This window comes from Epinephelus moara, chromosome 9 (assembly GCF_006386435.1).
Source record: "Epinephelus moara isolate mb chromosome 9, YSFRI_EMoa_1.0, whole genome shotgun sequence".
NCBI lineage: Eukaryota > Metazoa > Chordata > Actinopteri > Perciformes > Serranidae > Epinephelus > Epinephelus moara.
Genome location: NC_065514.1, coordinates 17,119,843 through 17,136,540, shown reverse-complemented (window position 1 = coordinate 17,136,540; position 16,698 = coordinate 17,119,843). Strand labels below are relative to the sequence as shown.

The 16,698-nt window shown below is 41.1% G+C and overlaps 1 protein-coding gene across 1 annotated transcript in view; it reads right to left on the bottom strand.

Annotated features, from left to right (window-relative positions):
* The window catches only part of atp2a2b (ATPase sarcoplasmic/endoplasmic reticulum Ca2+ transporting 2b), a 28,493-nt gene extending 11,795 nt beyond the window's left edge, over positions 1-16,698 (bottom strand). The window contains exons 1-6 of the mRNA XM_050053567.1: positions 16,041-16,698; positions 15,689-15,706; positions 15,521-15,603; positions 13,530-13,634; positions 10,824-10,962; positions 1,288-1,368 (exon numbers count right to left, since the gene is read on the bottom strand). Coding sequence (XP_049909524.1) covers positions 1,288-1,368; positions 10,824-10,962; positions 13,530-13,634; positions 15,521-15,603; positions 15,689-15,706; positions 16,041-16,158 — 544 coding nt within the window. The 5' untranslated portion in view covers positions 16,159-16,698. The remainder of the gene's footprint in view (positions 1-1,287; positions 1,369-10,823; positions 10,963-13,529; positions 13,635-15,520; positions 15,604-15,688; positions 15,707-16,040) is intronic.

Genomic DNA, 16,698 nt, shown 5'->3' with positions numbered 1-16,698 from the left:
TCACTTCTTTTTGTTTTAGCAGTGACTGAGCAGCCATGACAACAGAGTATAATGAGGGCATGTGCGTCAAAACCAAGAGGAAATTGCTTATTCTTGCTGTGTCTGTGTTGATCACAAGAACTGAGTCTGTTGCTGAGGCAAGCTAAGAAATATGCACATGTAATGCATGCATGTATATATATATATATATATATATATATATTCAGATGTAAGCTATACAGTACACATACAAAATGTTTATACGTATCATCCTCTGATGTAGAAAGAGTCATTCGTGCACTAACATCATCTTGCTAGACAACTGTAACTCCCTCTTCTTAGGCATTTCTCAGGCAACCATTTCCCGTTTACAATTAATCTAAAACACTGCTGCCCGGTTATGAACGATGCCCAAGAAACAAGACCACATCACTTCTTTCCTTGCATCCTTCCATTGCCTCCCCAATTATTTTAGGATAAACCTCTCTACAAATCCCTCATGGTCTCATAATATTTTTATTTAACCAGGAAGTCCAATTGAGATGAAAATCTCTTTTACAAGAGAGACCTGGCCAAGGTAGCAGCCAATCAGAACACATTTTAAATGCAACAAATACAACATATAACACAAAAATCCACAATAAAACAACAACTATTCAAACATAGTGGCCTCTCAAGAAAAACAAGCACATGTCTCCATCACCACATTCTTTATGGTGTCCTTAATTTCATCAATGAATTTAAATGTTTCTAATTTTAGATCTTTTTGAACATTGTTAAATGTCCAAGGTGCACTGTAGGAGAATGCAGCTTTCCCCAGGTCTGTTAAAACCTGGGAAAAACTGCCCTTTCCTACTATGCATCTTGGACATATCTTAGAACTTCTCACCCCTTCCAGCACCACCAGACCCCTCACATTCACCCACCGTGGCATGCTGGCTGTGCCCCGTTCCAGAAGAGCCAAAAAAAGAGCCAGGGACAGGACTTTTGTCTGTAGTGGCCCCTCAGCTATAAAATAGTCTGCCAGAGGCCATTAGACAGGCCAAGTCTGTTGATGCTATTAAGATGCACCATAAGACCCTTTTTTTAGTCTCCGGCTTTTATTTGTGTTTCATCATTTTTCTATTTTTATCTGATTCACTGGGTTTAAACTATGTTGAAACACTCTGGCGCACAACCTCTTCGGCTTTTTAAAGTGCTATATAAATGAAATAAACTTCAAATAATAATCATGTAATGGGTGAGGGCACAGAGACAAAAAAAAAAGAACAAACAAATAGGGTCTAAACAATTAAGAAATGTTTTTACCTGTGAGAATTGATTGGTCTACCCTCAGTGTTGTCGACTTGATAGAAGTCAGCCTGATGTCTGCAGGCACTTTATCACCAACTGTGGACAGAAACAACAAAGCACAGGAGACACTTAAGTACCTCTTTACAATTTAAAAGCATCTGTAAATGGCACGCATACAGGTGGATGGGTACTTTGTACAATACAAGCAATAAAAGCAGATGAGTGATGTTTGGATTTGATCAAACACTTTACCCAGCCATGTAAATGTCCTGCATGTAAAAAGGCACCTCTAAAAAAAAGAACGTGTTATCACGAAAAGACAAAAACATTAAGATGAGTGCGATAAACAAACAAAAATCACCACACAGAGACACTGTTGGAAATGAAATTAACTGCTGTGTTATCCCAACCCATGCTCCTTGGGAGTGATAAAATAATCAAAGTCAAGTTATTTGTTGGAGAGAGGCTGCGGGAAAGTCATGCATTCAAAATTGTTAATGTTCCTCTCATCTCCTGCACAGGACGCAAATAGATTGCTGCTCATTCTTTCCACTAACACATGGCTTTAGCAATCCCCATTAAAACAAATGTAAAATGTAAATATACACCAAATTCCAAACAAGTGTTTCCTCCGCAGAAAGCAGATAAGTACCATTAAAGTCACGGACGTTTATTAGCTTTGCTTAAAAGGGTATCAAACGATTTTTACTCGTCTGTGTGATTTCACATGCAGCTTGGGTCAAATATGGGCAGATAAAAAGTGCTGATAATGAACCTTTCAGCTCTGTGGTTTGATTAAAGAAACACGTACTTTAAGTTTTCCATTATAAATCCCTTGTCTGGGATGGGACTGGAAATACAAACAAGCAATATATTATCTTTTGAAAGGTCAGATCGATGGTGAAAGATGAAAAAATAAAACCTGGGAAGATATTATTAGAAGGAATCTGTACATAACAGTAAGGTGGTAGAACTATTATGTTTGTTTAATACTGTACTGTTACAGTAGGACTAAGGGCCAAGGGTCCCCATGGCACCCAAAATCGATGTCTGACGTTTTAATGAAATTCTAAAGCACAATAGAAAATGCCACTGTTGCACCAAAGTGAAATATTACTGTCAGCTTACAGAAAGACATCACACAGCTTGAAAGGCTGAAGGTAAAAGCAATATAAAACAATGACCCAGAGGCTCTTTAAGAGATCCACTTGTGGACAGTGGAGAGTGGTGACAGACATGTAAACCAACCCTTGGGCCTCTGCAGTGCCCTTCTGACTAGAGAGTTAGAGAGGGGGTGGGGGGGAGGAAGGGAAGGGGGGGATTAGATGAGTCCTGCAAAACACACGGCCAAAAATGGGAAAACTATTTTGATCAGTTGCAAACATGTGCTGCTGGATTTGGGGGAGGGGGGGGATGATAAAAACTCCTGTTTTAAGCAAGGAGAACCCGCTCCACGTCACATGAGCTGAAATAGAAAGAGTGTGACGTGATCTTTGGTACAAACTGTTCATTCATTCCCACAATTCTCATGAGTGTCTGACAGATTTGAGCAACTTCTACAGAGACTGAAATGGGGAGATTCTACTCAAGAAATAAGAAACACGAGACAAAACATCACTGTATTGTCTCACATCTTGTCTAAACTATACCAATTCATAAATCAGTGTTATTACTGTAAATGCACTGTAACGTAGTGATGCTGAATTCATGCTGAGTGATAATGCTCTCGGACTACGCTAGCTCCACTACCAAATTTGGTCGTCCACTTGACTAGAGGCTGTCAAAGGCACTTCATCATAACCTTCTTGCCTTCAAACTAGGAGATGACCAAGCATAGCATGAGCGAGGACATAAAGGAGACGAGCAAGTTAACTTGATGGAAATATTAAAGACTCAAAATCCTCTGGGAAGGTTCCTACGAAATCTCACTAATTAGAAAAACTCCCTCTCATTTGCCACTCACTGGTGTATACTGGGAATAAGGTCACAGCAAGTAGAATAGCCCACTTTCACAGGCACTGAGAATAGTCTGGCAGTGAGAAGACATTATAGGATCTATTAATTATTAAGGCCTTTTAAATTAAACCCTTTTCAATAACAAACATGGCTTATTTTCATAATCTTAATTCCCCCAAATAGTGTGTTCACCATCATGAGAAGCCCATTTATCCTGAGAATAATGACCCTATTACATTTCAAGGAGCAAATCATGCATTAGTCAATAATAAGTAGATTAATAAGCTACAATTATCAGCCTCTGAAATTACTGTTACTGTTTATCAATGTTGCTACAGTACAAGTCATTTTGCACATATTGACTAGTTATTTTTAGAAATTTGCTGCAGTGACCCCAAACTTGCAGCTGTCTCAACTTAAGAGTGACATTATCTTCCCTTTCATCTCACATCAAGTTTGCTTTTGCTCTTATTTTCCTGGGAAAGAGTGGACAGCCTCCGGGATAAGGACCTTTCTTCTGCCCATGTGAACAAAGGGTTTAATCTGTTTGGGCTGTTCCCTAGAGTGAGGGACGAGTATCAGTCTGCATACATTTAAAGTGATAGCACCCCATCAGCCTGAAGAGACCCAAGTAGACTTCAATCCCCATTCAGGGTCAATATCACCACCTTTCCTTCGTTCTACTCAACATGATCGATACCCCTTCCCCATGCGGCTCATAGTATGACCTTGACTCTTGAAAATGAATCTGAGAAAAGGTTCAGTTACAGTGGAGAGTACACAGTATCCAACTGTTCATCATGGGGGGTTCAGTGAAACTTTAAAGGTCCTAAGGGGGTTGTATGTTTTCTCCAGCAGTGACTGGGGGTCCCTGATGTGCTAGCACGTAGTCTGCAGCCTTCTGGGACCTTTCATGATGTCCTCCAGCTCTCAAGGAACTCTTTCACTCAGTTTATGAATGGAAAAATTATAAGATCAAACATACACAGACACACATGATACTATATATAATTTCTGTGTTCTAATACTGAAGCAATTACCTGGCCAAGGGAGAAAAGCAAAGAGCATGGACAACTGAAACAGTCTGCAGAGGACGGGTAGAGACAAATAGCTTGGGTGATGACAATAGACAGACTATCCTACACTCTCAAACACAAGAGGAAATCTGGCCATGTGGCCATCTGGAGCACAAATTATTTATCAAATTGAATCTGTACCCTTTCTAAACATTACATCCTGTCTTGCCGTCACCTCCTCCCCAGGGCAGGACAACTATAACATTGCCCTAACACTGTGGTTAAGGCAAAATCACAAGCCACGAGAACAGAGGTGATCAGTCTCACATGTAAAACACAGTTACATGCAGCCAAAAGGAATGAATCAAGGGGAGAGAAAGAAAGTGGGAAGGAGTGGGAAGGGCACTTTTTTATTACTTATGCACAGGATGTTGTTGCTGCAAGGGTCAAGGTCATCACTCTGGCAACAGACCAAAAACCCCTTGTCCAAAAGAAGCATTGCACGGTAAAACAAAGGCAACCAGAGAGGCAGCAAGGAAGCAAAGAACTGTCACTGATGCCTCAATAGATTGCCGGCAGTAATAAAAAAACAGCAGACTGACTTAGGAGTTTTTAATGAAACCTTGCCATACACAGGAGACAAAACAGTGAACAAATGGCTCAACTGAGGGACAGAGAGTCAATATGATGCAGGAAACACAAGCCAGAAACTGATGCTATAGCTGAAGATAACCAGGAATACTAAGACAGTCTGGTCTCAGTCCCAAGGCTTTAAAGAACGCTGCTTGGGCAGTGGCCTTCTGCGTCAGATACGGATGCAAAATGCACCCTTTAGCATCTGTTTGAGATGCAACAGGCTTTCATCAATGTCAAATGTAAAGCCATCTGCAACATCGTCAGACAGTCAGAGCAACAAACATAGCATAGAGTGTGAGAAAGTCAGCTGAGGGTGGGTGGGTCCAACAGGCCGAGGACTTTGACCCCAGAGGCCAGTGTTCATATCACGTGTGAAGCTAAAAGTCAGCATTGAGTTATTAGTCATGAGAGCCGCTGCTCACTCAAGTCGAATAGCATGACTGCATCGACCACAATCTTTTCCTAAACCTAACCAAGTCGTTTTACTGCCTAAACCTGACTGCGAACGTAGAGCTTTGATTCCCTGCCTGAACTCGTTTCGGGCTTGACCCTACCCAAAGCGTTCATAGCTATATGTAATGTGGACCTGTCGATGCGCATTCAACCCACGTCAGAGCAGTTCTAATCACTGTCACTCTGTCACTGTCGTCCTGTGATACATAAGACCGTCATTTTTCGTGGGGGCAGCAGCAGTGGGTGGCAGCAGGGAGCGATGGGGGTAAACAGCTAAACCACAGGGCTATGTTGCTTTTTCACCGTGACAAGAAAAACCATACTGTCACAGCCCTGGCTGCATCCTTTCCCATTAAACTGGCAGCTCAGAGCTATGCCACTGATGCATAAGGGGACAGGTGTGTCACTTGATGCTGTGCCCAGAAAGACAGACAAAAACTGTGGCCAATGATACTCACATCATACTGCAGCAAAACAAACTGTTTGCGCAACACAGCCAAAACACTGAGCTGTGAAAAGTCAGCAAACATTGTAGGAAAAACATGTTTCAGAGGAAAATCATAGCGAGCCTATAAGACAAGAATGCATGTGTCCTCTGGACAGTTGAGACAGCAGATCTTTACATGAAAGGAGTATATGTGTGACTGGGAGACAAGAACAGGGAACAACCCTTACTGTGTATCCAAAGACAGAAATGAAAAAGCATATTATCAACAAAGGGAACACACATAACATTAGTAATGCATACAATTGGCACACAGAGGTCCACTAACCACTTCACAATAATTGCTCTGACGGAGCGTTTAAGCGTGTGATGGCAAAATCATCGCAGCTCTTGATCTAAAAGTACTCATTGGATACAAACCATATGCCTGGTCTGACAAGACACTTTCCAGCCCGGCATTATACTTATAAATCATCAACCATCATGCTGCGATTCACTGGTCGACTACTTGGTTTCCCTGCCGCTGGTAACACAAACATGTGCAGAAAGAGCTCTTGGGTTAAGTAAACTAAGACAGTTTCTGTGGACACTGTACAACTTAAACAAATAAAGGGACAGTTCAGCCTAAAATCAAAAGTACGTATTTTTCCTCTCACCTCTAATGCTATTTATTAATCTACATTGTTGCCGAATGTTGGAGATATTGGCTGTGGAGATGTCTGTCTTCTCTCAAATTCAATGGAACTAGACGGCGCTTGACTGGTGGTGCAAAATGTCTCTTTCCATAAATCATGACTCAGTTAGTCAAGATTATCCAGAGACCTTGTTGTGAGCAGTTTCATATAGGAACTATTTTCTTTCTACCACATCCCCTCATCATATCATTGCACAGACGGAAGCATGCATCTATTGTGAGCCCACCTGGCACCATAGATATGTCTTACGTTACAACTACGCTGACGAGAACGCCATTAATATTTGCATCTCCCGCTGTGTGAGCACAAGCCTCTCGTCCATGAGTAGATGCATCATCATAGACCAGATAACTCTGTATATAATACAACAAATCAACTTTGCGAGAGGACTGTCCCTTTAATCATCTCCACCCTCATTACTTATGTGACCTCAGAGGCCCATGTGTCAGATTTAGGACCATATTTATGTGAACAGCTTGCTGTCACTGACTGTAAATCACATGGTGGCAGTAACTGTGTATATGAAGCATGCAGCCCCGCTTGTTTGATCAAGCTACTGTCCTACTACAACATTAAAGTTAGCAGGTTCCATAAAGTACATAACTCTTAATATGAGAGTTGCAGCCCCACAGACAGTGGCTCTGCTCGATTTATAACATAAGACAATGTACAGCAGTCACTGCTTAGATCTTCTTCTTCTGTTGGATACAAACAAGATAAGGAGAGAATAGTGGCCACAAAAAACAAAATATTTCCTATTTTCCCCATGCGTAAGTTAATTGTTTAGCGCTTTACATTTGTTTTTACTTAAGCTAACAGTGCTTGCATTAGTTTATTCAACAGGATAATTAAGTATGACTCAATACTTGAATGATGCTGCAATGTATTATCATGCCACAATAAATCCTTTGTCGTGTCAGGCAGGCCTCTTCAACTGAATGAGATTATTATTAGTCATTATATTTTGGTCTATCATTACTGCACAGGAGTTTGTGGTGCTTCACTTAAGTTTCCGTTGTAATACTGTGAACACTATATGGACACTGAGGTTTTGTAACTTGTAACCAGAGCACAGCTGTCACTTTCAATACTCAAACTGGTCATAATCGTTTCTCTTGTTTAAGAGTGGTTTATCAGTCATTGTCATTTGTTCCATAGTTGTCTGCAACACTTTTTAGCAAACAAGAGTTCCTGGAATCTGTTTTTCATATATTCACTGTCACTTGTTAAATGCAGGCACAGTGTAATTTCACATGGACATTTCCCTAGTTGTGCCGCAGCTGCAGTAAAAAAGGCCATGATGCCATGCCAGACAATTACATAAATGCAGATTACAGCTTGATGCCTCAAGTCTTCATTAAAAAAAAGGAAAATGAGTGTATGATTATAAAAGATAACTTCATCCAAGATGAACAAATCAATCCTGCACTTGAGTTCTAAAAGCCAAGTCAGTGAGAGAATTAACAAGATCATATTATCTCACTCAAGTTAGATTGAAATGGTAATTAAGTAAATTTGGGCCACAGAGTGGATCACAGCTTTGACTCTGAAAGAGTGAACCACTAAGTACATCCACAACCCTTTCTTTCAGCTTCTGATAGGATTAAAAACACAGTAAATAAAACATTTCTTTAACTCTACCCCACCAACCTTTGCTCTGTGACAAAGATGTCTTTTATGTAAAGCTACATAATTAACAGAAAACACAGACAGAATAGAAACAAAGACAAACAAAGATAAAAGACAGCGAGGTCCTCTGAGAAAAGACTGATCAGTAAGAAAACACAGAAAACGAGAGACGAGGAGCAGTGACGTAAACGGCATAAACATATGTGGCCCTGTTCAAGTTGAGGTTAGCCAAGAAAAGAAGATGCTAGGGAACGGATTGGGCCTCTGCTTTTGTATTGCATAACTGCTTTACTTACTCGGTGCTTCCATTATTCTGAAATTGTCAGGGGGGATGAACAGGATGAGGGATCAGCTGTGTGTGTGTGTTTCAAACTGTGTAAAGCGTACGTCATAATACTGTTGATAATGTTTACAGAGCTGATGACCGATTTTATCCGTACATCTCTTACCGTCACCGCTAGTATCTGTGTGTTGAATTACAGCAATCGCTTCATCACCTCTTTATTTCTTAGATAAAGAACACCAGTACCACGTAGATGTGCTGCACGTCACTGACTTATCAGATTAAACAACTGGAATATATTTGCCTAATCATCTGAAAACAGGCCGAGCTTGATCAGAGAAAAATCTCTGCTGCAGAAGTTGTAACATTAAACAGGAATTTAAAAAGTGGTTGAGTTTCCCATTCACAATCAACTTAACAGGACAGATACTACAACCCCAATTCCAAAAAACTTGGGAGTCTGTGTGAAAAGTAAATGAAAACAGAATGCAATGATTTGCAAATCCCTTTCAACCCGTATTTAATTGAAAACAGTTCAAAGACAAGACATTCATGTTTTAACTGAGAAACTTTGGTGTTTTGTTGTAAATATACACTGATGCTGAATTTGATGCTGCCACCACATTTAAAAAAAGTTGGGACAGGGGCAACAAAACAGTAGGAAAGTTGCTGAATGCTCAAAAACCACCTGTTTTGAAAATCTAACAGGGAAACAGGTTCATTGGTATCATGACTGGGTATAAAAAGGGGTGTTCCTGAAAGGCTCAAAGCAAGACTGGTGTGAGGTTCACCACTTTTCCACTTCCTGCTAGGGAAAGCAAAGTGTTCTGTGGTCTGACAAGCCCACATTTGTTTTTGGATATCTGAACATAGTGTCCTCTGGGCTAAATGGGAAAAGGACAGCCCAGATTGTGACCAGTGCAAAGTTGAAAAGCCAGTATTTGTAATGCTATGGGGAGGTGCTAGTGCCAATGGCACAGGCAACTTGCTCATCTGTGAAGGCACCATTAATGCTGAAAGGTTGATACAGGTTTTGGAGCAACATGCTACCAGCAGGGATGCCCCCACACATTCTGCACATGTTACAACAGTATGGCTTCGTAGAAAAAGAGTGCAGGTACTAGACTGACTTGTCTGCAGTCCAGACCTGTCTCCAACTGAAAATGTGTGGCATATTATGAAGCGCAAAATACTTCAACAATTAGTGCCCTCAGTTCCCAAACCCTTATTGAGTGTTTTTAAGAGAAAGGGTCATGTCACATAGTGCTAAACATGTTGTTACAACTCTTTTGAAACATGTTGCAGGCAACAAATTCAGATTGAGTGTATAATTACAAGAAACAATTAAGTTTATCAACTTGAACATTAAATATCTTCTCTTTATACCTTAATAAACTGAATATAGGTAACAAGGGATTTGCAGATCTTTGCATTCTGTTTTAATTTACGTTTTACACAGCATCCCAAATTTTTTTGGAACTGGGGTTGTAATATCGACCAATCAACAGAAACATTATGTGCTTCTGTGTTAGTGGAGATTCACTTTTGCTATGTGAGATTATACCACGCTTAACGCTGTGGCCAACACACAAATGATCTTTATTTTGAAACAAAGACTATCTTTATTCCTCTGACTTTGGATTTAAAGGTCAAGAACAAATAGCAAAAGGACAGATTCTGGAAGTAAATTAATTATCTTTGAAATGTGACTTCTCCAGCTGATTTTTGTTGTTGACCTATTTGCCTTCTTTCATAATAACTTACAAGCAAGTGTGAACATTCAGCGAAGAGTATTTGAATGCATCTTGTCTGAGTGCATGCCTAAAGCTTAGTTTATGCTACGAACTATGAGCACACACAGAAGCTTTTATGCTAAGCACTTTCTCCGTTGTAGGATTCACAAAAATGCCAGGGGGTGGACAAACAAATGGGAACATTCTGTTTACACCTGGGTCCCCTCTTCTTTCCTTGAGCCCTTTTTGGGATTTGACAAAGCAGTCACTAATGTTCTTCTAAGCTCTCCGACAAACTGCCTCTTCCTTTCCCGGTGTGACGTTTATTTCTTTCTGTAAATTTAAAGCCAGATCATGCAAGACTGCCCATGTGGTCTTTCAATAAAGGGTCATGCAGATGTTTGTACAGGCATATCTGTGCAGCCAATCTACCTTCCAACATGTGCATCTTGAAATAAAAAGCCCTGCACATGCAGTGGCCACTTAGGCTCAAAATGTGGAAGTGACGCAAGACGCAAGATAGTGTCCCTTTGTTAGATTTTGCTTTTGTAGATACAACCACTCAGAGATCTGCAGCTACTTAAGAATGTGTGTAAAGCTGAGTTGTGTATGACTGAAGTCCTTGAGCTTGCACTGTCATATACGCACACTCACACTTGGGACACTGCGTCAAGCAGAAACAAAGTTTAATACTTTTGCCCTTACCTGCCACCTCCACAATGTCCCCAGGCACAATGTCCCTGGCCTTGATTCTCTGGACACTTTTCCTGTCCTGGCGATACACCTTCCCCATTTCTGGCTCATACTCCTTAAGTGCCTCGATGGCATTTTCTGCATTTCGCTCCTGAAGAATAGAAGTAGGAGAAAAAAATAAGTTTAAACAAGCCCATTTCATACAAATGCAGAGCATTTATTGGGAACTGGATGTAACAGAAGAAACAAAGTGATGTCTCAGATATGCTGCTTCGGTTAGAGCACTGTTATTCAAAATGGACTGATGAGTATCTAATCTTTACATAAGCAAAGTGACGAAGAAAAAAATAAACTAAGTGCACATGATCAGTGGTCAGGATAGGCAGCGGCGCAGAATTAAGTAGACACAGGAACATGTTGTAAAAGGCTGGACAAAAATGGAAAGAAAGCTCTTTCCTCAGTCACATTCTTCCTTTCAGATGTGAAACAATACACCTTGGTTACCTTCACAATGGGGCTCTTCTGTACTAGAATACAGTATATGTGCAAATACCATAACTCCAAGACTACAATGACTTTCTTCCTTCACTTTCCCCAAACGTTCCCTTTCTGCTCAGTTCCTTCCTGATCATTCTTCACTTGCACTTTTCTGTTGGTGCTGACTTTACCTTGTCTGACAGATTGCTCTCAGACTGGACAGTTTTAGTGGCAGCTCCCAGCCTGGCTGGCAGGCAGGCAGCACTCAATGAGACATGGCAAGACAGGGCACACAACCCCAGGACATTAAGGTCTTTTGTTGGGAATAGCAACAGGGACACACAGCCATTAAAATGGCTGCCAGTAGAGTTTACAACTTAAAGGAAGCTTCAAAAAGCACCCAAAACATTTATCGTTGACTCTTAACAGATGAGGCCATATCAATAACAACAGGAAAACCAGCAGATGCAGACTCCTCCCTCCACCTCTACATCATTCACAGAGGCTTTGTTTAGATAAACAAATTCAAACAAGTAGCCACTTACTGTAACAAGTCCCTACTTACACAAGCCTCAGCAGGACCTTCGACAAGCATTTCATTTACAAGACAATCCAGCAGAGACCCACCCAACCTGCTAGGTGTCTTCTTTAAAACAGGTATACTGTGGTGTGATTTACAATCGTGGGGACTGTTCTCCAATTAAGTTTATTAGGCTTTTATCCCAGAAGACACTTGCACCAGCAAAAACACACTTGACACACAATATGAAAAGAGCAACAAGACGTACAGCCACTGATACTCCAGGCTGACTTCAGGGGAGACATTATCTCATCTGTAGATATGACCCAGCGATTATAATTCAGATGTTCCCCTACTTCTTCCCCAGATATCTATGAATCTGTGTGGGGCATGTAAGGTCTTTGTTTTAGTAAGATAGCTAATCTGTGCACAAAACAAGTAAGAATCCAGTGAAAAATCTCAGGGATGTTGTTTGTTCTGTTCAGTTATTCTTACATAAACTTTAAAGCCCAAAACAGAGACAAACAGGGATACATCAAACAACAGAAAACATCTAAAAGTAGGTATTACCTAATGCGAGGTTATACACAGTTCAGGTAATTGATATGTGGCTGCTTAAATATGTGATTCAATAATTTGATCGATTAGCTTGACAGGTGTTTTACTAAATCTGCCCTGAACTGTTTGGGCTGCTTTAATCTAACACTATTATCCACAGCTCCAGGGTAAGATGCAGTTTTCTGGCCAACTCTGAATTTGATCAAAAATGGTGTCAGTGGGGGAAAAAAAGGATAATTAGATTTTCTGCGTGTCCAGATGAGTGCCTCCATCTGCCGGTGTTTCTGCCATTGCTTCCTGCCTATAATTAAGGTGTATGTAGCCAAATCAATACTGCTTCCCAAAGGAACTGATACCATAAATCCTGGGGGACGGCCAACACTTGGCAGGCACATATAAACATAAAGGCATAAAAATACCTCCTCACGGGTGCCATTTAAAAACAATTGCATTTGTTGCCTTGTTTCAATCTTGAAGATTATATCTTGCCTTGTTTAGTCAAAGGGTAAGAGTTGGGTTTCGCTGAAAGGGCAGATTAAGGAATGAGGACTAGAATATATCAAGTTTGGAGGAAGTGGGGCAGACCAGGTGTCCAGTGTGACACCGAGATAAGAAGAAGTGTATTAGATTGGTGTGTTTTTCGACTGAGGGTCCAACAGGATGTGTGTAGTATCCTTGGCCTGATAGGGAAATGTGGTATTTCATTTCTGTCTTTCTCAATAACAAAACGTATTATAAACTGTCCCATTCCATGATTCTTTCTATGGCATCAGTGTCCTCCTTTAGTAAGACTCCTATTCAGCGTGTACATTCCAATACACATGTGAAGCCAGCTATCAAAGTGGACGACAAAATCTCTTTATTCGACTATATCATGCTTTTTAGTATAGACTTTTAAGTTTTGGAGCTGTGTCTTCAGTTTCTTTTGCTCCAGCCATTGAGCTATTATCATAACATAATAAGATAGCTATGAGGAACAACTAGCAAAGCAAAGTCACGAAGCAAAATTCCACTGCTCCTCATTTTTCCAGCATCAAGTGACACTCCATTTGCCATCACTCCTATTTATAAGATGAGGACAAACACTCCTGAGCAAAGTTACTTCTTAATCAAAGCTTTTAATAACTCACACTTAGGTGGACTTGTAAATGTAATGTGCTTACCTGCCAGACTCCTACAATGGCATTTGCTATGAGAATAAGCAGGATAACAAAAGGCTCCACAAAGGCTGTAACGGTTTCTTCTCCCTCTTCAAACCAGGCCAGCACCTACACACGAAACAAAGAGAAGGACATTAACAATCATTAAAAACACTACAGATAACAATCAATACTGAAGAGTGAGAGACTCAAACCATTGAAGTCCTGATGGGATAACGCAAGCTGCACCCGACAAGATCAACCAGAGATAAATACTCTAGCTAGCAGGATAACCACACCAGTGTGACTCTGATTAAAGTGTGCAAGTATTTTTAAAATATATTTTTGTCATGAGGCCTTTCTGCTAACTCACTGGATGATGGTAACTATGAGGTCAGTTTGGGGGATTTCCTCCCAGTGTCTTTTCCACGCACCATCCTAGCAGCTGCAATTGTGCCAGAACCCCACTTTGACTTTTACATATCTGGCACAATGATGTGAAGTATCTAATAATCATTTAATAATTCATAATAAATACCAAGCCAGTGTTCTGCCAGTGTTGCAGAAACTGGGCCAAATGTGTGAGAAAGCCATGGGAGAGAGACTGAGAGTGTAGTAACCGCTTTCTCCTCTTTTAGAATCTGTGCCAGGAGTGAAGCGTGTCAAACGCAATGCCAATGGCCCCCCCTCAATTTTCAACCCCAACCCATTTAAGCATGGCCAATCAAACGTCAAATTCAATTCTAAGTGTGTAACAAAAAACAAACTGCACTTTGTATATAACTTTGTAGTCTAAATATTGTCATGCTGAAATAAATGTAAATGTGTCTGCATGTGCTCCTGTGATTGAGAGCGAGCTGCGTACTACAGCTGGTGATTTATAAGATTTGTAACCATAGCTGGCTGTCATCGCCATGCCTTGGTGACTGATGATACTCTCAGCCAGTAGGCAGACGGCCAATCGTAGTAGAAGCAGTGCCACAGGATGGTTACCCTGCCATTGTGTCACACAGAAACTACATTCAGGGCTGCTACTTGCTGGTGAAAACAACACAAGCATCACAAGTAATGCCTGTAAGTGTATGTAATTGTCATGCTGTAATCATGATGACAACACAAAAACTGGAGAGTGTGGTGGCATTTAACACCAAGAAATTCAATCATCAGAGTCAAAGAGATGTATAGATATCTCAAGTATCCATTGCTTTCATCCTTTAACATCATGAAGTGACATAGCGATCTGTTCCCAGATTAACAACATGCCAGTATTTCTTTTTAAAGATGGGGTTCTTGACTAGTTTTGTGTTAACATAGTCTCGAAGAAAAAACAGGCTCAAAGAGACTACATTGAGTTATGATTTACTTTAAGAGCAAAAGCATAGTTGACGTAATACCTTGAGACAGAATCACAAAAAAAATGGTCATCTGGGTTGTGTCACCAGACAGATTCTGGGCGCCTTTCTTCTCCACTTTGAACTGCATTCTTGCTGAACTGTGATCCGCGCTGAATCAATCATTAAAAGCTCTATATACACTTTGTAGGATGACAGAGCTGTGCTGAGAAAATAAAAAGAACCCACTGAACTCATCACTAAAAGGGTGAAGATGGTGATAGAGATGAACACAGACACTGTGCAACTGGCAGCATGCCATGTTTTAGTATGTTATATCGTCCTAAACACTGAATATTCTGTGCTGGAGAACATGAAGCAGGCTCTTGTATTTAAGATTGCAACGTGAATTAACTCTCTCAATACTCTAACGCCAAATCACCCAATCTTCAGCTTTATCTTGAGTTGAGTGTTGCAGGTATCCTTTTACCGCAAGTGACTCAACCTGTTCACAGACTTCTACATCTACTAATCTCGATAACGTAGCCCTGAACACAAATGTGAAAGTCAAACAGGAGCGGTTGAATTTGGTTGACTAAGAGAGCGTTATCTGGTCCATACTGATTAAACGAACACAGCGCAAACCACCTGTACAGGTAACAATAAAATGTGTGTTATACTTACAAAGGATATGCAGGCAGCAAGTAAAAGGATCCTCACGAGCAAATCTTCAAACTGTTCAATCACAAGTTCCCAAAGGGATTTACCTAAAAAACAAAACAAAACGTGAATTTCAATGTCTCCCTTCCATTGAAAACTATTAATGTGAGATAATAAACATAATCCACTTACCTTCCTCAGCTGGCAACTCTGCAGATCACCCGATTCAGAGCGCAGACATAAAAGAGATGGACAAGCAGTTAATCAAATGTCAGCACTTGACACACAACAAAAGCAAATTGCTGTGGCAGCAGTGATGCAATATCACACACATACATAATAAAACAGAAGATGATGTGTCGTTTACAGGGTGAGTCACACTGCTGATGCTTGTCAGTGTTTCAACATACAGATCGTGACGTCAACAGCCTTCCTTTTTGTTCACCATGTCGCCCGTTACTAATCGGAAGCCATGGGCCATACATGACAACGGGACAGTATGGCTACTTGTTTTGTAACAAACCGGCGTTAAGCAGCTCCTTACCGTTTGGTCCATATCGTTCCCGCTGTTTCTTCACTAGCTCTGAACTCAGACCTGTGCTTTCGTTCACGTTAAAAAAGCTGTAAACTTCTTCAACCGTCTTTGTGTGTGCGTTGTCCATGGTGAACGGCCACTTGAGGACAGCGCTTGTTTCGCCTGTGTCGGTCCCAACGTCAACCGGTCACGGTTCTCCCCTCCTGTAGTGTCACCCCGGGACTTTAGACAAAAATACTTGACAATATGAGAGCGGGACCCAACGGCGTTGAGTGTTACCGACTTACTGGCTACAGCACGGGGCAGCAGGTGCCTGGCGAGAGTGGACAGAATAGCGGCTCCTGAGCTAACGGATAGCTAACAGGCTAACGCTAGCTAACAGTTGGTCTCCTTCGGCTCCGCTTGAATTCGCCGGTTGTGCTCCGCTAGGTTTCCTGTGAGACCCTGAGCGAATAATTCATACCAACACCGCAGTCTCAATTTGGTGTTTTCAATATCTTCCTCTTCTTTTTAAAACGGCTAATTCCAGAGTAATTCTGTCCAAATAGACGGCTTAAACATGTGGCTGTGTTGCAGCTCGGCTCCTTTCGCCCGCTCTGCTCTGCCTGTGTTGCGGAATCACCAGCGCTCTCGTCGGCACCAATCGCGTTTGTCCGCTGCAGCTCTC